This window comes from Chinchilla lanigera, unplaced genomic scaffold (genome assembly GCF_000276665.1).
Source record: "Chinchilla lanigera isolate Chin_1 unplaced genomic scaffold, ChiLan1.0 scaffold00043, whole genome shotgun sequence".
NCBI classification, from domain to species: domain Eukaryota; kingdom Metazoa; phylum Chordata; class Mammalia; order Rodentia; family Chinchillidae; genus Chinchilla; species Chinchilla lanigera.
The window spans coordinates 6,139,649-6,165,690 of record NW_004955444.1 but is presented as its reverse complement, the minus strand read 5'-3'; the positions used below and the strand labels follow the sequence as shown (position 1 = coordinate 6,165,690).

The 26,042-nt window shown below is 44.2% G+C and overlaps 1 protein-coding gene across 3 annotated transcripts in view; it reads right to left on the bottom strand.

The window, feature by feature from the left end:
• Jph1 (junctophilin 1) overlaps nt 1-26,042 on the bottom strand; it is a gene marked incomplete at its 5' end in the record, with an annotated part of 68,119 nt that overhangs the window by 10,740 nt on the left and 31,337 nt on the right. For all 3 annotated transcript variants that reach the window (XM_013518218.1, XM_013518219.1, XM_013518220.1), the window contains 1 exon segment: nt 7,156-7,274. In XM_013518218.1, the coding sequence (XP_013373672.1) occupies nt 7,156-7,274 (119 nt within the window).

Sequence of the window (26,042 nt, the reverse complement as noted above, 5' to 3'; positions counted from 1 at the left end):
CTTCCAGAAGAGAAACCCACCCCTCGGGATTCGAGTTTCCCAAATCTGTCAAGATCACTTGTCAGCAACTGAGATTTCCTTTCTAAATACGGTTCAGTGGCTCTCTTTTTAAATCGGCAATTTTCTTTTAACTCTGTCAGAAATGGCAGCGTGAATTCCTGGCCCAGTGCGACAAATTTCATTGAGTGAAGGGGTGGCTGCACTCGCGCTAAAGGTGAGTCTCTGTTTTGGGACTCTTCCTTGGGCTGTGCTTTGACACAGCCCTGGGAGACCAAGGAAACAATGCGGAGTAAGAATTATGCTCCCCACTAGCAACTCCTCCCTACCTTTTACATTTATTTTTGGTGCCTGGGTGGTCTCAAGTTACACCCTCAAGGTTTGCCCCGATTTTTCAAGTCCTTAAGGTCACTCGCACTGGCGAAGCCCCTGGTGAGTCTACTGGAGACTGATTTTTACAAACCCCTTCCACCTCTCCTGTAATAAAGTATATTCTCCGAGACAGCCTGACGTGTTGTGTTGCTTGCCCACTTTGCCCCCATCCCTCCATCCAAAGTGGCATCCAAGTTGATTTTATCTGCGCCTCCGTTAGTCCGCTGTATAGCAGGAGTGAATACACCTGCGCAGGTATGACAGTACACACGCTGTGCAAAGGTAACTAAAACAGCCAGGACTTTTGGGGCCAATGGAGTGTTAATTCAAGCCACGTAACCCTGAACCAATTATACAAATGACTAAGGACTTCTAGAGTCTTCAATCTAACAGATAAGCACAAAAGTTATTTTTGCAAAAAACTGCCAAAATCTTTCTCTCTTAAAATTAAGGCACATTCAAAGTTTATGTTTCAGCTGGGCGCGATGGCCTAAGCCTGGAATCCCAGCAGTTGGGAGGCTGAGACAGAAGGACTGTGGTGAGTTCCAGGCCAGCCCGGGCTACGTAAGCAAGTTCAAGGCCAGCCTGACCTGCATAGTCAGACCCCGTCTCAAGACAACAACAACAACAACAAAACAACAAAACCAAAAAACAAACCCACCCAAAAAACTAATATTTAACTTAAGTAAACAAACAAAAGAGTGAAAAATAATCGACGGTGGTGACCGTTATTAGTTACATATTCTTAGAGGTGTAAGGAAAAGGTAAAGAGCAGCTGAACTGTGAGAAATAACGCCATCGGAAAGCCCATGTGCTTCGCTCTGAAGAGGTGAGATGGAGGTAGTGCGGCTTACAGATCTAGGATTTAACCCAGAGACCTTCAGTCCCAGCTGGGTTTACTGCAAAAAACAGATCAGAAGCAGAAATAGGAGCTGCTTTGACAGACAAAAGCGACAGCAGAGGATGAGACTGCTGAAACACAAATGGAAGAGGCTCAGGCAAGCCAGTAATACCGGCTGGTTCAAGAAGAGCTAATTTTTAAAGACCACACTTCAAGGCACATGCTTTAGTTGTCGAAAACAAGAAAACCTGTCATACTTGAATTAATACCTATTTTCAAATGCTTTGCATAAGCACTGAAAGAACTTTCTCTACCTCTTCATTTGGACTCTACCCTCATTAATATGCCAACTTAAGAATGATTTGGCCATTGGAGGGATTTGTATTAATGGATTTACGAAGCTAAAGCTTGGACTGCATTGAATGCATTTCTTAATACGCTTCTTAACTCTCAAATACCATCTGAATCACGTCTTTAACCTTTAGAAGCCTTACATGTTGCCTCTGAATGGTTTTCTTGTCCTGGGTATATTAGGAAAGGTATGTCTTACGCGACTACTTACGCCCACGCTCCTGAGTTTTCCAGTTCCATCTACAGGCCTAACGATACTGAAAACCTGCTGAGTTCAAAGACATTACTAGAGTAGTGAAAGTAGAGTTTGGATCACTTCTAGGTTTAAAAAACAATCCTGGCTTTACGATACATTTGAAAATGACTGGCTAAGGCATTTTAACGCGCTCTCAAGTACTGGCTCCTATACTTACTGCCTATTAGAAGCACTTGGGGTGCTCTGATTAAATGAACACAAATCCAAGCCTAGGAACCTTAAAGCTTACCAAGTGCGCCCAGAGGTTCTAATACATCCATTTACAAATGTCTGAAAGCACGCACAAAGTACCTGTGTTGACTAGACAGGGACCTAACCCCAGCCCTCCCGGACTACATCCAGCTGGGAATGGGTGCAGTGAGGCACCGTCGGGTGACAACTGGCCAAATAAGGGGTCTGCGCAGCTAGACTTTCCAGAGTAAGATGAAATGCATTTTAAATGAGACATTTAACGTAATGCAGAAGACAGAGGTTTTTCCTGGACTGTTTTCTCTTGGAAGCACATGCTGTGCCTGCTGCTTGTTCTGTGTAGTAATGTGTGTTAGCAATGCAATGCCAGCAACATAGAGCTGACGAGCTGCAGCAGTTCATTAAAAGGACTGGCCAGAATACTGCCGGGCAGGGAAATTATGACGAGTGCGGTTAGCTGTTGCAGTCAGCATTTTCAGACAGCCCTGCAGTCCTGTATTTATAGACAGCCTCTATAAATCCGAAGGGTTGTGTTGCCCTTTTTCCCCGTGGTTCACATGGGAAGAAGTCAGGTCCAGGTCACCTGCTCAGTGACACGCCACATACATGAAACAACAGTGAGCACGCAGGCCGTGCGATGACACTGAAAGGTAAGTTGTCACAGTTGGCACGAAGGCTCTGAACAGACAATGGCAGATGGTGGCGGCAGGGAATGCGGTCTGGACTTTAGCGGGGAGGCTCCCTGGGCTGGGCACGAGAAGCACCACGAAGATTCCCCAGCACCAACGCTGACGAGGGCACAGCGACCGTATCAAATGCTTTGCAGCAACAGCAGGAGTCATTAAACACAAACTGGACATTTTCTCTAGTGACTGCCAACCAGAAGAGCTCTGCAAAGATGATGTCATGAGCAGGAGAAACATTTTTTTGTTTCATGGGGAAAGAATGCTGCTTTTCTATAGGACCTTACAGTTCCATCCGTAAAAGCCCCACTGTGTCCATGACTGCAGTCACAGGATGAGTCTTTGAGCTACGGGACAACTGCTCCAGCACCCTGCACTCGGCTGGCACTTGGTACATGTTTGTGAAACAGAGTACGTGGGAATGAGTGAGGGGTAAGAACAACCAAAAACATGTGGATTACTAACTTCGTGTCTACTACTGGACAATTCAGTTTTCCTTCTTTATGAATTTCAGGTTTGGAAGATGTGCTTCAAAATCTTGTATTCCTGGATGATTCCCTTTTCTTAGCCAAAAATAGGTATTGATGACAGGCACAGACAATTATTTAATGAGGATAACATTCTAGTTTTTAAAGGCTTCTAATTCATTTTAAAGACTTCTAGGTCAACACTGGTCCATAACAACCTGTGCTAGCGAGGTCACTGTCACCTTAAATTATGAGGCTCTTTCTGGTGTGACACATACACGCTTAAACACAGTAAGACAAAGCTTGTTGAGGATGTTGCCTAGGAAGCCAGCTGGCTATCAACCAAGGGCGCTTGAAGTAATAAAATCACCACATTCCAGGGCAGTATTTCAATTTCTTTAATTCATGCCCAGCTCTACTAATAAATATACAAAATTTACACCTTAGTGTCGCTTGGCCTGAACAAAGTAAGAATCTTGACAGAGAAACCACGGAGCCTGGAGCGCTGGTGCACACCTGTCATCCCAGAACCGGGGAGGCCGGCGCTGAGGTTTGAGGCCAGCCTGGACTACGAGGTGAGACCCAGGCTCCGCCAACAAATAAAAAGAAAGACAACAAATACAATGAAACAAAAAGCCACACATGTAGTTTCTAATTGTCCCCATTCTCCAATCCCTTCTCCTTTTTGGTAATTATCCTTCAAAGCTTTATCTCCACCTTCCTGGTTTAGAAACTTGACCTTATAAGCACTCTGAAGTAGAGCCACCGCTTGGGGCCAGACTCCTACGACCAAAGCTCACAAGACTGACGTGTAATACTGGAAGGTTTACGTTAGTTTACAGCGGGCAGGGTCAGTGTCACATGGGCCACAGGACTCATACTGGTACTACACTACAGGTATATGCCCTCCTTACTGACAGGCCTCCATGGAAAGCCAAATTTAGTTACTGTTGAACATGGAATCAGAACAAAGAGCCTGAGATGAATCACCTAATGGCTGAACTAGCCTGATGCGTCTGCTTCCTCCGTGAGCCTGACATTGCCAACAGAGACACACAGTGCTGGCAGCAGTTCCCTGTATCCTGCCCCATCATAAAAGAAGTCCTTGCCAATGCGACCGCAATATGCCAAGGTTTTGGCTCAGGCTGTGCCTCCTCTGGACAGGGTTTGGGTGGACGCTGCCAACTTGTGCCTCTGTGACTCACTTTTCTTCTACACACGCGTGGGTCACCAACCCTGCCTTTAGATGTTCTCCTACACCCAGGCATGCTACAGGCAGATCTTGCAGTTTTCAAAGCCATACTATCAGGATCACTGGATCTATCTCTGCTTGGTATCATGGCCCCATTTTCAGGTTTAACTCTCCCAGGGCCACGTTCTTTCTGAATTCTTGTAGAGTGACTCACTGCGTCACTCACTGATGGTAATTTAGGTTTCTCTCCATGCATGCAACGATCTACACACACATTCACACACACCCCGTGGTACGCTTTTCTTTATTAGAACTTAACCCTGTGACAACATCCTGCATGGCAATGTTTATTCTTACGTTTTAAAGTATATTTTTGAACTAAACACAGAAGACTTACCTAAGGTGGTAAATATCTGAAAATAATGCCAGCTCCTGAAAATAGGTAACTTACCACAAAAGTGTTGAAAATGTAAGCTATGGCAGGCATTCTTTTCCCCAGTCAAGGACTGCTAGCTAACGACATGCATTCCAAACAATGGAGACATTTGTATCTGAGATATGTAAATTAAAGAGCAGCCTGACTGAGAGTACTTGAAAGCCCTTTTAGCACATGTCTGTCTGATTTGATCACCCTGCAAATGCAGAGTGGAAAGCATGAGTTATGGTCCCTTGAGAAGACCCATAATAGTCAGGACAAGAAAGGCCTTCTATACAGCTGCCGAAGGAAGTGCTGGCTGTGGGTCAAAGGGGACTGCAGCATTCCCCCAGCCCTGGTCGCCACAGACCCACTGCCATCTCCTGGGATGTATTCCTTGCTGATGGACAGCTTGCTTGTACGAAGCTGGTTCAGCTAAGACAGAGTGGAATTACATTTTCCCACAATATTTCTTTCCTCTCAAATGCTTTTACACCATAAAAGGCTTTAAGCCCATTCAATCTGGGAACTAAGGTGACCTTCCATATCATTTACCACCCGGTAACACCTAATAGAAGTCGAGAGGGCCCTCTTTCCCCAGCAGAATTAAGAGAACCAAGAATTAGCATTTGCAGGCAACAATAGCAACTTTGTGCGCTTCTGAGGCAGCTCGAGCTCAGGGTCTCCCAGCTGTCCAGCCTTCCCCAGTGGCAGCACCGCTGGAGGAGCACACGGGCCCCCCGGGCTTGCTGACCCTTGCAGCTCTCGCTCCCTGAAATGGCTAACTTGCCGTGGTACTGAGACACCAGCGAAGTGTGACTTCATTTCACATCAGAAAAGCAGCTTACTACATCAGAGGTCACTGTGGAAAACGCAGAGGATCCATTTCCTAACAAAATATACAAACGTTTAAATGGTTTCGGTCTCACCAAAGGCTTAACTCGATGCACCTGAAAGAAAACACCATCTCTGGTTGTCTCCCTCGGCCTCGAACTCCCTGACGACAGCACCCACCTCAGCACCTGTACCGCGTGCCGTGCTGTACTTTTTCATATAAAAACAGTCTTCTTAGTCTTGTACTGTTTTTCTTTATAGGAAACAATAAAAAAACCCTACCCTGACCCTCATATACCAGGTCAGATTTTTGCATTTCTCCACCCATCTTTCCAGCCAAGTTTCTATATTTTTCTCCGGTTCTTGGCCTTCTGTGCATTTTGACTTACCTCGTACATTCGGATTCAGAGAGGCCTTGCGGTTCCAATGTCGGATCACGTCAATGGAACCAGACATATACTGAACACTTATGTTCGGAGGGTGCTGGGTGGGCACAGGGTGTTCGTTAATACAGCTTGGCTGAACTGATACAAATCAACATGGGAGAATTCTTTACCAGGGTCATACATTTTAATAGAAAAGTAGAACAATAATTTTAGGTGCTTTATCTTGAAACCCCTGGAAGCAACCACTAGGAAGATGTTTATAAAGCGCTGGAGAAACATGTAAAAAGATGACAACTATTTTAAAATTTTGAAAACCAGTTTATTGAAGAAAGGGGTAGAAACAGTTTCCGAGGACACTACTAGAAAGTGAGTTAAATATTTAAAATTATGATAAATATTTGTTGATTGTCATAACATTTGAGAGGCAGAGATCAGTACCGAGTTTTTTGGAAGTCATGTTCATTTCTTCCACCATGACATTTATTTCCTCTTGTGCAGACTAACCTGGCTTTAAGTGGGTCCCTCCTAATCCAAGTCCTTTCAATTTGAGGTATGCCCCCCAAAAATCTCCCAAAACAAAACAAAAAAACTAGTTGGGTAGGGTAGTACCTGGTTGTAATCCTAACTATTGGGGAGGCTGAAGCAGGAAGACTGCAAATTCCAGGCCAGCCTGGGCAATTTAACAATATCCTGTCTCAAAATTTTAAAAAGTAAAAATGGATAGGGATGTAGCTCAGTACTCCCTGGGTTCAATCCGCAGTCGAAAAGAAAAGAAAAGAAAAGAAAAAAACCCCATGGTACTTACTGGTTTCATGCCTAAGTGCTGTCATGTAGATGCCTCTGAACTGTCTCAGAATATGTGTCTCAGAATCTGCAATCATCACTAATATAATTTTTCAGAATCAGACACCTCCTTTAAATTTCTCTCTTGTTTAGGCTCTTGCCTCAAGGTTTGCTGGTCTTATGCTGTCAGAGGTGAGGGGCAGGAAGGGAGGCACCCTGGGTGTAACCCGAATCTCCAGGGCTGACACTTAGTCTTCAGATGTTCTTTGTCACTATACGTGCCCACTTACTTTGTAGAACTGCTGCGATTCATGATACATGGACCTTTAAGTGAAAAAGGAGAGAAAGCCAGGACTCCACCCTCTCCCATCCAAGGAGGGCTGTCTTACCTGGTTGGTAGAAATCGGGTGACAGCTCCCGGGCCACAGCCCTCGCAATGTCGCACTCCTGGCGGGCAGCCAGAGCAGCCTGGTCGGCGGCGTCAGCCTTCGCCCTTGCGTGTGCAGTCCTACACGGGGCACAAAAGGGCCAGTCAGCACCTTACTAATTACACTCGGACACGCAAATCTCCATCCAGGAGATGTGACTTGTGATCATGGCCTGACACCTGCAAAAGCAAGTTTTAGTGTCACAGTGCTGTGAGACTTCAGGGAGAAGAACTGAGCTGAAATGATATCTGGAAGTCACTTCATTTCTCCTTTCAGGGGAAATAAAAACTATGAGCAAAGTCCGTGTGGCTTGCTGCTTACCTGGTTGGGGAAACTTACTGGATCAAATCTCCCGTTGCCTTTGGCTGGCATTATGCCTTGAAAGTATGAAGAGTAGAAATCCAGTATATGAATGTACGACATGTGTGTGGGTTTAATTCCTGTGGTAGATCTCACGTGAGAATGTGATTAAGGAAGTTATGCCCAGTGGTATGCTGGTAAAGTGTCGTTTTGGGAGGAAAGTAAGTACAACTGCTGGTGGTAGTATTTCCTGATTCTCATCGCATAAATATGATCACGATGGCCAACTGTGGGCTCCCAGCATGCTGCAAGTAGGCACGCAGCTGGGAGATGTTTGCTGCTGCCTCACACCTGACTGCCCGCGAGAGCGACTGAGCTCTCCATGTAGTAGACAGCGAGGCGGAGTTGGTGAGGACAGAAGGGATCTTTCGGTCTTCTATCTCCTCCCTGGCCCGTGCTCACTCAGGACCATGCTCTCACCCTTCCAAGGGGCTTAGGGTGAGGGAGAAGGCAGAGGGGGAAAAGCAGGCTTCTAATAACAAGATGGGAATGGATGCTCACCAGCCGGAGGGGGTCTGCAGGTCACAGGATGACTGTGGCCATCCCCCTCCAAAGCTGGGAAGGCCTGGTCCAGTTAGTGAGTGGATGGTGATCACAAGCACCTGCTCCTTATAACCCTGTAACTTTCCGTCATACATTTTCAGCACCAGGCAGGGCTACAGATAACTGGTAGTGAAAACCTAATGAAAGAGGTCCTCTTCTTTCCAGCTGGTCCTTGGGGGAGGAGGCCGGCAGATCCAGCTCTGGGAGGCTGGACTGCAGGGAAGAAAAGCAGGACGAGGGGGTCTGAAGGAAGGCTATGGGGCAGCTGGCGGGAGGCCTACTGCCAGCTGACTTCCTCCAGCCACCGCCTCTCATGCTGGGCACTCACGAGGCCCATCTCACTCCTACTTAGGACCTAGATGAGCGTGGAGGCTGGAGGCGCTGGAATGTAAGCCATACAAAGATGGAGCTTTTGTTTTGGCCCTCTGCTATAAATCCCAATGCACAGAACACTCCCTGGCACAGAGTATTTACCGAGGACTCACTTCAGGAACTAAAAAAAATGATGCTTCTTTAGGAACAGCTGGGTAGTTACTGAGGCATACATGGAATGACAGAACTGCATAGCAGTAACAACAAAAGCTGCTGAAGATTCAGCAAGGGGGAGCAGAGGGAAGGAAACAACGCTCTGAGGTGCTGCAGCGGAGGGTACGTGACCCTACGCATTTGCCAAACCCACAGCTGTGCGACACGAGCGAGGCGGGCTTTAACACCATCAGTGTCAGTCCATCAGCTGTACCAAAGCACCCAGTAACACCGGACAGGAAGCCGTGTGGCGGCCCAGGGTGGGCAGAAGAGATATATGGGAACCTCTGCACTTTTCGGTCAATTTTTCTGGTTAACTTAGAACTGCTCTAATAACGTAGTCTCCTCATTAAAAGTGATTGGATCAACTTCCAAGCATTGAAAAAGTTATTTCTGAATTTCTGGATATTTCCAGGTATTTCTATCTATAAGGGCATCACAAACTATGAAACAGAAACAAAATCAAGAGGCTAAGAAAACACCCTGAAGCAGCCAGGGGTAGTCACCGGTTGCATGGTGTCACCCCTGATGCGAGGCGATGCTCTATTTCCCTTGTTGCGCCTGAGAATCAGCCCTTGGTTCTTTTGGTTTTCTCAGAATCTCAACTTTTTCTTCCTCCGGAGTGATTTTCCATTTTAGCTGCTATTCATAGCTAGCGCCTAATTATGTCTAGGTATCATAATTAATGAAGCTGTCAGAGTGTGCTACTCTGACTTGTAATCTGCTAGCCCTTCAATGATAAATCTACAAAACTCAAGAACAAATCATTTATTCTGGTACAATCACAATACACTACCCTATAGCAAATAAATTGGTGACATTTCCTCTACCACTTTTTTTTTTTTTACAGTACGCTACACTGGAGAATAGATAAATACAGCTTACCTGCCTGCAAATGTATTTTGGAAGCCCAGCATAAGGGAAATCTCATGTGTCACTTGCGCACTTGACCCTTTACTTTTCTGCTTGCTCTTTCCTGGGAGACCAACACAGAGAGGGCTGTCCCTCCAGGTGTCAGCGCTGCTGACGGCCGGCCAGGTGAGTCCCACCACCCTCGAGCCTGCGTGCCGAGGTCTGCTCAGCAGCTTTCGGGGGACCTGATCCTGAGAACGGTGAGAACCACCCTGAGGGCTGTTTCCACCACGCTCATGTGGCCTAGGCCCCTGGCAGGTCTAGATTTTACCCATAATATAATCTGAACTCGCCTCTGCTTGTGTTAGGAACCTATGCACTCAAATCTCATGCTCGGTTCCAGAACTACTCACAGCTCCTTTATCCAGCCAGCTTGTAAGAAATGCCATTGTTCCTGGGAGGTCAGGGCTTCGAGCTAGTCCGGCTGGCCAGACCAGCTGGAACCACGGCAGCTGGTCACTGGGAGATGTATACGCACCAGAGGAGCACAAGGGCCAAGACACATTTCACTCATTCCAAGCACCCCAGGCTCGCACACATCTTCGGCCCCTGAGAATCTCCATACGCACCATCATCACAAACCCAGTCCTCCCTGAGCGCAGCACAAAGTCACTGAGCAGCAACTCCTCAGGGAGGCATCAACGGCTGACTTTCTTTTAGGGTTCTCCTCTTAAAACTAAGCCGAAGCTTGGACGATGGAGAGCGCAGGGGTGAAGCCAGGCGAGCGTGCAGGGACGCGGAGACGCGGTGCCGGCGGGCTCGCCGAGCGGTGCTGCGGCCCCCCGGGACACGGCCCCGCAGAGGTCAGGGGCACAACCCCACCAGCAGCGGGGTCCTGAACGGCAGGCGTCACTTGCAGTTAACACCTTCATTACAAATTATTTTTCTAATTAGGAGCTGGAGGGGCTAAGCTTTCTTTTTTCTTAAGAATTTAAATAGTGGCTTGTGAGGTCTCTGGTCACCTTACTCAGAAAAAATAACCTGCTTCCCCCAGTCTTCTTCTTTTGGGCTTATCTTTCTAAATTAGCACACTCAATCTTTAAAAACATAGTAATGCTTTTAGAAAAGCACATTCATCCTTGGAGGGAAGAGCTCAGCATACTCTTCCGGGTAAGGCGCATGTGGAGCCTTCAGAAGTCGCCGCAGCCTCGGGCTTTCATGACCTACAGACCGACGTGGTGGCTGGGATCTTGGCGCGCACCACGACTGTGCTGAAGGTACAGCCGCGCCCGATATTTACAGAGCGCCACTTCAGCGTTTTCTGCATTCCTCTCCCTAGCAGTAAGCGGCTCCGAAAGGACACTGATTGTGGTATTTTTTAAAGCTTGTTACACAGTACGTCAACTCCATTATCTGACCCAACTCTTAAAAGTGGACGGCAGCAGCCTTCATCTCATTGCTTCAGTTATCTGTCCTCGGGATATGCTTTGACTGTTCAAGAACTTAAAGAAAATTCTGATTAGGAAAACTGAAAAGAGCTATCGGCACACAAGAACCCAAATCGCAGTGGGTGGCGAGGCAAATCTCCCAGGCATTCAAGCCAAACCCCTCTGAGTCACTCCTGACGCCTCCCTCTCTCTCAAAGACCTCATCCGCTGTCTGGAAATCCACGTGGCACTCCCCTCAAGATACACCCTAAAGACCCAGCGACCACTGGTCCTTGCTACTCCTGCCCCGGTGACATCACCTCCGTGTCACCGGGACGGCTGCTACAGCACAGCAGGCCTCTCTGCTCCACCTGTGTACACCACGCTGCGTCCTCTCTGATTCTCTTGGAAGCCTGGCAATAACCAGGGATTTTTGCCTGGGTTATGGCAGGATGGGGGATAAGGGGCAAAAAGTACACGTGTTAGCCTTCCTTACGGACTGTGACGTTATTCATTCTTGTGAGACCTAGATTTGAGAAAACCAATTATCTCATGCAGACGGTTGCAGTCCTTCTTAGAAGAACTTAGTCTGTTGAGCAAGGAATACTCCTGACAGGACCAAGAAGTGACCGGGGCCATACACCGTGCCGGGCATGGTGGCACGCAGCTGGAATTCGAGCACTCTGAGAGGCTGAGACAGGAGGATGGCAAGTTGGAGCCCAGCCCGGACAACTTAGGAACTTCAGAGATTCTGTCTCCAAAGATAAAAAAGGGCTAGTGCAGCTCAGTGCAAAGGCTCTGGGTTCTATCCTAAGTGTCCCCCAAAGCAAACAAACTACAAAAAACAACAACCCAGAGGCATGATTTCTCTATAAGCAGCACCTGGTGGTAAACTTTCAACCTCGATTTCGTTTCCTGCTAAGACGAGGCTGGCGAAGCTCGGCACGTGATCCTCGTGCTAAGGGTACCGCAGGGACCTCAGGGCCTCCAGCCACCAACCTTCACGCTTACACACTTATCACCGACAGATGAAGATTTTAAAACTAGAATGGACAGCGAGCTGCTAAACCTTTCTCCTCAGTACATTTGGTTTTCTTGAATGTTAATTTTCTCCATGAATTTCCTTTTTTTTCTTTTTTAAAGACATGAGCTGGAATAGGAACTTCAAGACTGAGTTCTTAGGTTTTAGTTTAAAACAAGTTATATCACCAGTGAACAGTTAATCCTATTTGCCAATGCAGAAGTTCATGTAATCCTTTCCTCTAAAAACAGTAAGTTATTTACTAGATATAAAACATACACTAAGTGGCATAACACTGCTTTTGAAGTTTGGTATTTGATACTTCAAGGGCCTGAACTTCGCACACGTATTAGAACACAGGCTTTGAACGCATTAATAGCCAGGGATTAGGCCAAAGCCCCTCTGAGTCACAAAGAGTGTTGAATCCTATTACTTTATCACAGAAATGCCTTCATAGAACAGAAGTAAGTATCGCACCTTTGGCTTTTCACCCAGGGAGGCAGGGAAGAGCCCAGGCTCCTGTGAGGAATGTTTGGACGCCTCCGTGAGATCCTGTCCACGGTGTGCATCATCGTATGTTTACGAAGATTCAGGTGATAGGATTCTCTAAGGGTTTAATGCCAGGAAAAATCTGGCCTCTGATGATAAACTGGCTTGCTTTTGGTTTTCATACATGGGAACTATGTAATCTACTATTTCTCTTTTTGTTAAAGGGACTAGGAAACGTGGAATAAAATTATCCTTAATGTATGTGTGTAGTTACCTTTTATAAATTTTATTTAATTTTTAACTCGTATATTTATTAGCATATTAGTACACGTTTACATTCCTTGTGGAGATTTGGAACACGTACATAATACATCTTTTTTTTTTTGTCTGCTTGAGACAGGGTCTCACTATGTGCTGGCTTTGAGCTCACTTTGTAGCCCAGGCTGGTCGCAATGATCCTCCTGCCTCAGCCTCCTGAGTGCTGGGATTACAGGCGTGCGCCACCACGCCTGGCTCATAATACATTTTAATTCCTTTTTTCCACCCCCTTTCCCTCCCCTTCCTCCCCGCTCCATCCATCTTTTATCCTCTTGCTTGTTTTTTTGGTACGTGTTTGCAGTCCACAATGTTTACCTTCCTTGTGTGGACTTGGTACATGTAAACAACACATCTTTGTTCTTTTTTTCATCTCCTTTTCCTCTCCTCCCTCCCCTTCCCTCTACCTCTTGATCTCCCCTTCCCGTATGAGAAAGATCTATCTCCCTACTTGCTGTTATCTATTTCCTATTTTGCTATTTATGCTTTGAGAGAAATCCTGTGATATTTAAGCTTGTGTGTCTGATGCATTTCACTAAGCGTTACGGTCTCAAGGTGCGTCCACGTCCTTACAAATGACTAAGGTTTATCTTGCAGACTCTGACTCTGCGCTCCCGATGTCAGGAATGCTATCGTGTGTGACTCGCCATGGTGCCCCACAATATTTTCTGGAACCCTGCAGGAAATACGGACAAACCGAAAAGCCGACTCCTGGATTAATAACCTGGTGTTATACTAAGTTTGCTGAACCCCAGCCCCTCTCAGGGTGGTAATACTTCAGGGATGGATGTAATGATCTGGGGAGAGCAGAGACTACTATCTAATCTACTTTTGTAACATTTTCTCTTCTATATTTCTATACCCAGAACATCTGAAAACTTGGGAAATAAGTTCTCATTCTTAAGTACTTCATAAACTTTGTTAACATTGTATCAAAAACTTAAGCTAAGAGGCTATATTCTCTTGATGGACAAGTTAATGGCACATTTCTAATCCTTTACTGGAATGTCGAATAATTGATTATTTTACTTTAGTTTAGGGCAGGGGAAGACGCTCAGGATCAAACCTAGAACGTCATCAATGCTACCACTGAGCTACAGGCCTAGCCCCCAAATTTTATTTTACAAAATTTATCTAAGATTTATTTTCCCATGTTATTTATGCACTGAGAAAAATACGATAAAAATGTAAGGCATGGTTTATCTTTAAAATAATTTTTGGAGAAAAGTCCTTTTAATGAGAGCCATCTTAAGGTTCTAATATGTATCCATTAAATTAAGATTAAAGCACCTTTTAAAAACATAACCACCTGTAACCCAGTGCATTGGGGAAAATACTTACAAATCATATATCTGATAAGGAGTTAGTACCCAGAATATATAAGCACTCCTATCATTTATAACATCAATAACAAAACCTTATTTAAAAATATGCAACGAATTCAGACATTTTTCAAAAAGATACACAAATGGCCAATGAGAGATAGGCAAGATAGAACAGCAAGTTTGAGCCTAAACTCAGCAATTTAGCAAGACCCTGCCTCAAAATAAAAAACAAAAGAGGGCTGGGTAGGTATCTTAGTGTTAAAGCTCTAGGTTCAATTTCCAGGCCATAAACAAAACCAACAGCATCACAGCGACAGCCCACCTCACCCCCAGGAGGATGACAACTTTCAACTGAACCAGAAATGACAACGCTGGGGAGGATGTGGAGAAATCAGAAGTCTTGTTCACTGCTAGTGGGATTGTAAAATGGTACAACTTCGTTGGAAAGCAGTATGGTGCTTATTAAAAAATTAAGAATAGAATTATTATATGGTCCACCAATGTTATTGTTGCATATATGCCAAAAAAAAAAAAAGAAAAAGAAAACCTGAAAGTGGGGTCTCAAAGAAATATTTGTTCACTCACGTTCAAAGCAGCATGGTAATAGCCTAAAGGCAGAAGAAACACAATTGTCAATGGATGAATAAACAGCAAAGTGGGACAGTATATATAAACACTATTCAGCCTTAAAAAAGATTCTAATACACACTACGATGTGGACATAATCTTGAGCCAGTCCCGAAGAGACATATGTTGAATGAGATATAGGGAGTACTCAAATTTATAAAGGCATAAAGAAGAATTGGGCGAGTAGAGAGAGGGACAGCGAGGAAGGACTTGGTCTTGTAAGATGAAAAATTTCTGGAGACTGGCTACATGACATTTGTATTATTATTGTACTGTACCTTTAATAATGGTTAAGCTGGTAAGTTTTGTCACAGACACTGTACAATAAAAAAGTCATCTGGTGGACAGGTATTTATAGAACATCCGACGTGTCCAGAGGAAAGAAGGGGAAAAGACCAAAGACTGGGCTGTCAGTTGAGAAGTGACTGTGGTAATGCCACCCTGGTATGCTCCGAGTGTAATGGGGGAAACAGCTATATAGGAATAACTGCTGGACACGTTAGCAAAACAGCGTCAGAACTCGGCAACACCAGGGCGGGCTTTGTGTCTCCTTTTGCTGGCTGATAGCATGAAACCTAGCAAGAGCTGTCTTCAAAAATAGTAGTGGAATGGATAAATGGGTGAGGAGGAGAGAAACCTCAGAGGGAACCCCAAGATTCCCGATGTGTCATCCAGATGCGTGGCCTAACTACAGACAAACTGTGCAGGTCCTCCAATAATTTGAAGGTGGTGACAAGCTCAAGTTTAGAGAAGGAGGATATTACAAAAGACAGACATTTATTTATTGTCGGAAATACAGGCTTGTGACGTGAATTAAAGGTCTAGGTTATACTTGCGTAGGCATCACACTAAGTTCAAGGAAACGTGGATAAACCCATCAAAAAGCAAGCCCCCCCCCAAAAAAAAACACGCCAAAGTACTGAGGATCAGGACCAAAGTGTCCCAAGAGCTGGACACACACAGGCAGCTGGGGAACCTCCACTAGAAGCCCCAGAATCTTGGATAAGTCCTGTGCTCTTCTCGGGAGCTAACGGGGCCAGGTCCAAATCTGTCTTTTCTTCAAGGATGCTACACGTCTGGTCTATGTGCAGTAGCTGCAGGAAGCACAATGATAAATTGAGGGAGGAGTGGTTTATCGGCGCTGGTATGTGCTGGGGAAATGGGGGCTGAGGGAAGGCTGACTCTGAGGAGACCTGTCTGACAGGCAGTGTGGGAAAGGAGGCCACTGCCGAAGCCAGATGGAAGGGAGTCGGTGAGGAGCAGGCAGAGGAAGTGGAGGAAGCAGGTGCGGGCCGCGTGCTGGAGACTTCTGACCCAGAAAGGAAGGAGGAAATCTGGACAGTAACCAGAAGAATTAGCTGGGTCAAGGGAAAAGTTGTTTTACTTGTACTTTAAGCAAATGAGAGCTGATCTTGTTGGAAGATGGGAAGAAATGTGCTCAGAGAACAGGAGGAAGTGAAGGAGTTTTGAGAAGATGGCAATTGTAGTCGCAGCCTGGATGAAAGAAAGAACACGGGAAACAGTGTAAAAACAGTGGTAAGTTGGTTTGGGGTTTTAAGGTTATTTGAAGGACCCTAAGCTTGAAAGAGACCTGGAGTGTTACAGATTTTGGAACTCATCTCCGGCTCTCGCCTGAGTTTATCCCCTTAGTTGTACCTCAGTTCCTCAGCTGTAACACGGCAACAGTACCAGCCTGTAGAGTTGGCCTGGAAGCAAGAATAATTTGTATGAGGGACTTAGCATTATCAGGGTATTTGGTAGGTAAGTGCCCATTACTGCTTTTCTGCAGAAATCATGGGTTTGTGGGGGAGAATCTGGGGATTTGAAGGAAAGAAGCGAAGATCTGGAGTCCGCTGTACAAAAATTTTAAGGAAAGGAAGACAGGAATATCAAAGTTGTTGCATGGGGCCGGGAGAACCTGACTTCAGTTCAGTGTGACCCTGCGTCTTTTTCTAGTAGGGCTTTATTTGCTGGGAGAAGCAGAGAAGGTAAAAAGCTGTCTAGATGCAGAACCAGCCTCGGGGCCAGGAGGATGGGCAGCACCGTGTAACTCACCCAAGTCCTGCAGGGAGGGAGTGCACACAGCCAGCCACGGCCTTTGGACCAGATTAAGAGATGGCCAATCAACGCAGGGTGAAAGCGGGAAGGCAATAAATATAAAGTCATAAACATGTAGACTTTTATGGTTTCAGGTGCTTTTTTGTTTGATTAAAATAAGGTCTCTGTCTTTCCTATGGTAAATTCTGTAGAAGCTGTCTTGTTTTGACTAAATTTGGTTTCTACTCTAAAGAAAATATCTTTTGTTTAAATTATTGGCTAGTAAGCCTTTTATAACAAGCAGAGGACCGAATTAATTTTAAATGGATGCACATTCTGTAAAACCGAACTAGATATAACCCCGACTATATTTGCTCTTTGGCACTGTCACAGAAACACCTGGATGTGCCTGATAAGGATTCTACAACTCTCAGATCCTGAGAAGGCCTAGGCAATGAGGAGAATCAAAATGTCAATGCTGTGTTTATTTTCACACCAGGGTTACGTTTCTTGTCCTTTGCTGAGAGTCCATTACAGATACAAATTGAAGTGTGGCTGGAATTAAAGTAATTTAAGACTATACATTGGTCAGAACACATGGCGGCAGTTAGAGGTACTCAGCTGAGTGACGAACTGCCAAAGTGACAAATGGATCATTAGGGGCCGTTTCTCACTCAGCGCTGGAAATGCCCCTTAAATGCGTACTCTGGTGCTCAAACAATTCCACTTCATAAACACTTACACATTAAAAAGCTAAGCAATCCCCATTCACTCCTTAAAAATGACATAAACCCTTTAGAATGTCTCCTTCAACTCACCCATGGCCGACATTCCTTTAGGTAATAAAACATCCATTTTTTAAAAATCTGGTATTACTGAAATGGCTTTCTAAAAATCCCAAAGCTGCCTCTTCACAACTTCACTTTGTTCTGTCTATATGTGCCTGGTCAGTGAACAAGAAAGAAGGCCCATTCCGCTGTTAGGTTTTTCATGCTGAACAATATGAAGATGAACTTGCTTGGGATTCTGGATCTTAAACACTTAGCATGTTCAAGGTACACATTTTGAAGTTGTAGAGTTTATGAAAGGACTGCTTGTGTGGGGTGATAAAACATTAGGGGTGCGGTTATTTTCTCAGCAAACTAGTTTTAGTCACTTGGATTATCTGGTAGGGATGGGGTTCCGTTTCACATTTGTTCTATAACAAGGAATCACTCACTAGTTCGATCAAGAAGTGTTTGACTATTTTTGCATTAAATCTCCAGGCTTTTGCTGCGAGACACTACAGAAAAATAATATTTTTCTGTAAAGAAAAATAAAAAATACTACAAAGGTAGTGCTCTGAGATAGGTTAATCTTCCAGTTTTGAAGAAGTGACTCTTGAAACTTCTGCTTTACAAGACAGAAGGGCTGCTGAACGGCCTGTGTTCCCACTTCTGTAGCCAGGCAATTACTTTTCTTTTTGTAGAGATCCGAGACTCAAACCGTGAAACATATTCCAAGTTACACAGTTATCCAGCAAAATGAATGGATAGAATCCAAGTCTCTCAGCCTTCAAGACAACAAAGGGGAGTTGGTTGTGAAAACAGATTTCTGTATTGCTTTGGCAAACACTGTTATTTCATTATTTTATCTTCCAGGTATACTTTTTCTTTCTCCTCTAAAATTCATTCATTTCCATAATTTATTTACATTTATGCTTTCTCTTACAGTCAGTTACTGCTCTCTATTTCCCTAATCAGTTTTTACTTTTCATAGATTTATGGCTATTGAAAAATGTGAATTTTGAACTTTCTTTCCCTTCACATATTTTCTTAACCAGTTCTGGCCGACTTTCAAATGAAATAGCATAGCTCAGAAAACATTTTACTAAAGACTACAGGACAGATTTGGTTCTCATCGAGGTTATTCTTTAGCAGGAACATTTTTAGGTGATGTTAAAAATACTACGAATTCATCCAACTCAAGAGTTGTCTTCCTAAACCAGCAACTTAGCAATTAATGCCTCCAAGTTTAAAAGGAAGTATCATATCATCCAATCTCTCCTGAATTCTTAAAAAGTTTTTCTTTTTCCTCATGAGAATCTCAAAAATTTTCTGTGGTGTTTACCTGTTTTCAGCATTTGCTGAGTTAAACTGAGAAGAGAAAGTTTTCATCTTGTTATTCAACAGACAAACAGCTTATCTAAGAACAGTGGGAAAAACAGAGGGAGAAACCAGTACAGAAACCAGGGCAAATGGATTCCTGCACGGTACCTTTAAATTAAAAAGTGACACGTGGAATAATGTGGGGACAAAGGCAGGTCTGAAAATGAATGTATGAGCTTTGAGCTAAAAATGTATACTATTTCTTAGAGATATGGTAAGAATGCAAAGCAGGATTCCAATCAAGTAAGCAAAAGAATCTTGTTAGATGCCAGCTCAAATAACAGGTATCTTTTCTTTGTGTTCCCAATAAGTTGTCAGTGAACAGCTTCAGTACTTATATCCTTGCAGTGCTTATAATCTTTGGAATATTCTTTTTTTAAAAAAAATAACAAACCAGAAAGTTTGGCTTCTTGTCTTTGGTTACTAATTTTGTTTATTTTATGGAAAAAAATAAAATAAAATTTCATAATAATAATAATAGTTATCTTTAAAGTAGTTACTCTGAGTACAAGATATAGGCATAAAAATTGTCCAAATGATATCAGCACAAACCTTTCTTTTCAATAAACTAAGAGAAACCAGTAGTATAATTATATTCTTGACCAGGAGGTTTGTAGCTACCTGGACATTAACTCTACACACCTTCTGATGAATCTTTAATCTTTTTTTAGCTTCAGAGTGAGGTGGATTCTGTGGCCTGTCAGAGGGCTGTCCAGACCTTTACTGCCTGCTTCCTGAACTCCACACCTTACTCTAGAAATGTGAACATGAATGAAACTATTCTTCACCAATTTAAGAATCAGTTTGGGTCCAAAGAAGTTCAAGAACAAAGCCAGGCCTGAGGGGGACATTATGCACCCCAAGAACAAGGGGAACTGAGGATGTCATTTCCACTAAGGTAAGGATTTACCTTTAGGCCCAAGAAGTCAGACTCTTCTGATATCTTGTAATTGTGGGATGTCAGATTGAACTCTGAAGAAGGAGTTACCTCCAAATCCCAAAACCTATTCTCCCCACAACCCGTGTGAGAGGTGCCAGCATTAGTATTAGGGTCCAGGGTCCATCTGCTGCCTGGCTGGTATCTGACGGCTGCCCCAGAGAGTTCTTCGGATAGCCCCAGAGCATTTAGCTATGCTTTCAAGTTAGAATTATTCAATGTTAAGTTTTAGCCAGCAATGTGTACTGGAAATAGTTTTTGATTTTTCTGAAATAATAGTCTTGGAGACAAAAAGATGTGCCCTTGTCTTACTGGCTAACTCTGTCCTATCTGAAGCATTAATGTGAAAAATCCCCTTGCACTTACGGTGGAGAACCCTGTCACCACCATGATTCTTTTTTTTTTTTTTCCCTCCGGTACCGGGAACCAAACTCACGACCTTGCGCTTGCCAGGCAGGAGCTTTGCCGCTGAGCTAAATCCCCAGTCCCCCCACCATGATTCTTGTGGGAACTTGCAAAATAGATTATAGCTCAGTAGTACCGCAGTGGATGTGATGGAAGATGGGCTTCCCCTGTATGCATTATTCTGGCATGAATGCAAGGGGTACACAGAAAGCCCCTTCGTAGTTTCACCCAGAATCCCCTGGAGTTGACCAGTTACCTTGCAAGCATGAGGGACATTCAGGAAAGGGGGAGCCCACAAGACGCAGCTGTGACACCCAGAAGCAGCCCGTCGTGTAGAAGGAGCTCCGTCCCTATAAAAGCAGGTGTGAGGCCCCCAGATCTGGCAGATTGGACTTCTCAGGACGAACTCAAGACCCTGGAAATGGCACTGATTCCATGGAACAAGGAGAGCAGGAAGCCTCTCGCGCACACGACAAGGAGCAGGGGACAGTGCCAAGAAGCTCAGGCTGCACGCTGTTTCCCGCAGGGTCTGGGCACTCACCGCCCTCTCCAGCGGCCACTGTTTGCTGTCTCCCAGACTCCGACCACGTTTGCATTTGTGTTCCCTAGAATGATCACCTCGGGCCTGTCTCCCTTCTTTAATGTCCAAATCTTCATTTCACAACCAACTACTCTTTTTCACCTGAGAGAAACCCTTGCCGTACTGAATGATCTACCCATGGTGGGAAATGCTTACATTACTTGCTCTGGCATGTCGGTACTTCTAACTCTGAGTCCATGCCCATTTCCCTCTCTGTACTGATGCACATACAACAGTCCTTGCATAAGAGTATGTCAGGGGATGCCTGAACCCACGCAGGGTACTGAACACCACCCATGGATCCTATTTTTACCTCTACGAACATACTTCTGCTCAAGTTAAAAATGAGGCACTGTCGCAGATTACCAACAGTAGCTAGTGTTAAATACAACAGTTATAACAATATCCTGTATTCAAACTTCTGATGATTGATTTCTGAGATTTTCCAGGCAGTATTTTCAGACTGAGGTTGACAGCAGGTGACTGGACCCGCAGGGAAAGCACGGAGAAGGGGGATGAAGGTATTGCATGAGTCATCATCCCGCTCCACCCCCTCTGAAATTCTAGGAGTGAAATGAAGCTTCTTTTCCCTGAACCTCCTCTCTGGCAGATGATCACTGCTGGCTACAGTTGAGCATAAATACGAAGTTTCTGTACAATGTTACTCTGAGAGGACGCTGTAACGGTTGCTTACAGAGGGATCCTGAGAGCAGGAGGAAATGAACAAGGCTTTGACACTGGTCTGAGAGGGAAGCCTCTGCCATGGAGCGAGCTCTGAGACACTACAAGGGCCATAGTTTAATATGATAAATACTCCCTCGTAGCGACGTGTTGCAGGAGTGTGTCCAGGGAGCTGGCCTAACTACACAACAGTGCATCTACTTGCTTCTAAAAGTCCAAAATTAATTTTTTTTAAAGAAAACCTTTCCACTGTAAACATAACAGCAGATTATGTTACTAAGATTACTATTTTTAAAATCTGCTTTGTAATCCTTTCACTTTAACCACATTAATAGTAACTGTCAATTTCAACGTTAAGACGATGAAGCCGTGCTGTCATCAAAAATTTCTAAACAGGTACTAAGTGTCTGTTTGGTGGATTTACTCTGACAGTGAATTCTGAGAGAAGAGTATACAAATATATGTAAATATATATAATATACTTGCTTAAAATATTTATTTATAGACGGAAAGCTCATGAATTCAATCAGAGAACGTGTGGATTGTGCTACTGCCGCAAAAAGCAAAGGTGGCTGGGAAGCATCTGGGAATGTTTTAAATCATCAGCATTTAATTGGCTTTGAAATACTGAGCGTACAGAAAACCAGGGACAACATGTGGCACTTTCATAGTGTTGGTTCCTGAATCTTTTAAAGAATCTGGTGAAAAGAATAATTTTTAATACTTATATTTGATTGAAATATGTATCTGTACCAATAAATGTCAACCACTGTTTATGAGTATTTGAAGCTTTTTTGTTGTCATTTGGGACTATGCTTATTATCCAATAGCAAAATTATTTTTGGTTTTATTGAATCTCAGGAAATACGATAGAGTTGGAAGGAAGAAACTTAAAAGTTACAAGCTAGCTGGGTGCTGTGATACGCACCGGTAACCCTAGCATTCTGAGAAGCTGATGCAGGAGGACTGCAAGTTTGAACCTAGCCTGGGCAATTTAGTGATTAAGCAAGACCCTGTCACAAAATTAAAAATAATAATAAAAAAAAGGGTTGGGGTTATAGCTCAGTGTAAGGGCCCTGGGTTCAATCCCTAGAGCTGCCACCAGCAAAAGACCCCGAAAACCACCGAAACACTCGTACACTGACTACTGACACTGTCCTGGCAACTAGTTAAGTCAGGCTGCTCATATGTTTTAATTATAATTTCATTATGAACAATACCAGGCTCGTTTGTGAAAATAAGGCTTCATTATGGGCCATTATGTAATTCAATTCACGGGTTAAAAACGTCTCCTCTGCCTGGAAAAGCTAATTGCCATGGCACTGTCCTTGACTCTGGATAAGAAATCATTAACAAAAACTCAGTCACCAGGTCTTATTTTTAAAATGAGACAGCTCATTTTAAATAGTTTTAAAAATAACACCCTACGCTTCTGAGCATCTGACAGGCCCCGCGTTCATGCCTGGGGAACCCACGCTGGCTTGAAATGGAAGCAGTGCCACAGGATCACAGGGCACCCATCTTCTGTGGTTAACCCGGCCCTACAATCTAGCTCAAGAGCCCATTTTCCCTTCCCCTAGCCACCTCGTGGCAGAGAGCCCTAGTCCCTGCCATTTGCCACTTGTTCTGAGCTATTTTGATTCTGGACAAGTTGCGGTAGTAGCTATATTTAAATTGGCCTGCCCTGTGAAGAAACACAGCAAATGCACGTGGCACCTTTTCCCGTTCTGACAGAATCCAGTTGTGCCCTGGCTCTGAATCAAGCTTGAGCGGTCCTGCGTCATGCCGAGCACCACACACTCAGCCCGGCTCCCACTCCCCAGCCGGGTTTACCACCCATCGGAATGAAGCAGGGGGTCTCCTGGGAAGGAAGAGGCAGGAGAGGGGCTCACGGGACAGTCACCGAAACTTTCACGTAAACTCCTAAAGGAGGGCAACAAGGAGAGAAAAAGCAAAAATGCCACGGATTCCAAGGTGAATGATTTGTAGAAAAATTTTCCAGGGACCAATTTCCAGACAGAGATTTTTCATAAAACACAACGTATCTACTGAGAGAGCTTTAAGGAAATCACATGTACCCCAAAAGTCGGCTTTATTGAGTTTCTGGGTCTTTTTTAGAAGAGGGACAGGCTGAGATGCTAATTCTAACCCTCCCCTCCCGACGCCCTGTCCCTTCTATGCTGTGAGTTTATACTTCTCTGTGCTAGACAGAGGTGTGTGTTCACACAGGAAAATCAGGTTGGAAATGCCCTCAACTCATTAAAAGTTAAAGAAAATGTAAAAAATACTTTCCTACAGAACAGTCGCCAAGGTCCTGTAAACATCCACAGTTCAAAGCTAGCCTAAAGCCAGACTTAAGCCAGACTTGGCCTACCACTCTGTCATAGGTAAGAGGACAGTTAATGTTTCAGGAAGTACTTAACAGGTCTAGAGTTTTTGTCTAGGGATCTTAACGTATGCCACACTGATATCTATGTGCCTATTTTGCTCGCGGCAGAGTGAAAATCCAGTCTACTCATGTGATCTATTCCTCTGGCAGATCAAGAGGATTTTAAGTATAGAAACCCACTTTTCTGCTCCTTTACTGTGGAGACATTTACTCGGATGGCTTGGGCTATGAGAATTTTGTTGCTGTTAGCCAAATTATTGTTTTATTTTTTGGTGAGTAAACTTTACTATTTAAATGGGTAATAAATAACAGACCCAACTTTTGTTTTCTGGAATAAGCAGGAAAACCATCTCAGAAATGTTATGTTAAAATAGCATTCAGCCACAGAGACTAGTCCATTAACACGAACACACTTTTAAACGTCCCTAACAGAAGAGGAGCCATTAGTAGACTATTTGGTTACATGTAGTCAGGGATACAGACTTTCAAACTTATCTGCACGGTGGCCAAGCAGAGATGAAGAGAGCGGATCACAGCAGAGGGGTCTGTTTTTACTGGAAGACACACAAATGGCACTGAGCTGCATTATGCTTTGAATACCGTCAAGCGCAACTCCAAATAAACCCCACACTGCCCTTCCTGCTCTGAGCTTTCAGACAGCTAATTCCACATTTTAGTAAGTAAGATGCCATCCCAGGCTCCTTGAGTATTCTTGTAAGTAAAAAAATTACTCAAGTCTTTCTAAAATTTGTTTCCTTTTTTAAGATACTGACCAGGATCGTTCTTTTTTTTTCTCCTCAGTGTTGAAGACTGAACCAGGGCCTGGTGCATTCACAGGCATCTACCACTGAGCTCCGTCCCAGTCCCAGGCTTGTTCTTACAGGCACACTGAGAAGGGCGAGACTCCCCCGCGTCAGTACGCACAGGGTAAGTCTCGCAGTTACTACCTGGACCAAGAAGGCGCCACAGGAGATGCGCCCCGCTGGAAAGTAACTGTGGCCACGTCACCATAGGTAACAGGAGCATCGTCTCTCTAATCCCTTCCCATCCTTCAGTGTAACTGCGCTAACTGAGATCAGCTTTTCCCATCCCGTTTTGAGAAGAGAGGTTGCACAGCGATTCTTCTTACTTAGGACAAAACCCTAAAGCAGGAAACAGGCCAGCTCTAGCCAAAAGAGAACAACGAAAATCAACAAAATAAACAACAAAAAAACCCAGAAAACAAACAAAAAACCAGGAACAACTATTAGAGACTCTAAAGTCCTAATAACTCTTAATTATGCATTCAACTTTTATTATCATATGTGATTCCCTGTAATTAATATCAGCTAGCACCTGTATACACATATTCCAAGATTAGAATGAACAAAGGATTTATGGGTCATTATTTGTACGAATGACAGGATAAAGGGGAAGAGAAATTATACCGCATCTGAAGCAGGCCAGGAAAGGAGCTACCATTTGACAACACTCCAAGTGGGAAAAGAACAACAGGAGGCCAGGCCAGATCTCTGCATTTTTAGAGAAAAGAAGGGTGAATGAATGAAACAGTTCCCAGTGTCCAAACTAGCCACGGGACCATGCGCCATGCTTCTTGAATAACAGGCCATCCACAGCTGCAAAAGCAGGGAGACGGCCTGAGAACTCTGCCCTCTGACAAGGACAGCAGAACCTGCCGCTGGTCATGACTAGGCAGTAATGGGAGAGATTCCTCGTGGTCAATGACTGGGAATCTACACTGTGTGACCCTGGGAAGACATAAACACATGGTATCATGGCTGCACTAAGTTAAGCAACGAAGCAAGAATCAATGATGATGATAATTATGGTTAATATTTACTGATTTAATTTTTACAGATTTAACTTGCAGTATCTGGAAATTTATGTGTACAATCTCCTGCTATCCAACTTGGGTTTTCACTTAGTGGGTCATGGAAGCTGGTTTCATTCAGCTGAAGACAAGAAATGTGCCTGCGCAACCCCACTGTCACCACCCTGGCCGAACTGTAGATTTCTCCTAGGGCGGTTTTTCTTTCACTCCACCTATCCAAGCTGTATTTGGCTTCCTCATCATCTGAATTACTACAAGGTGAATATTCTGTGCCAGGTATGATTTTTAAAATTTTTCTTAAATTCACACATCTATTTCTCCATACTGTTTTTTTTTGTTTTTTGTTTTTTTTTTTTT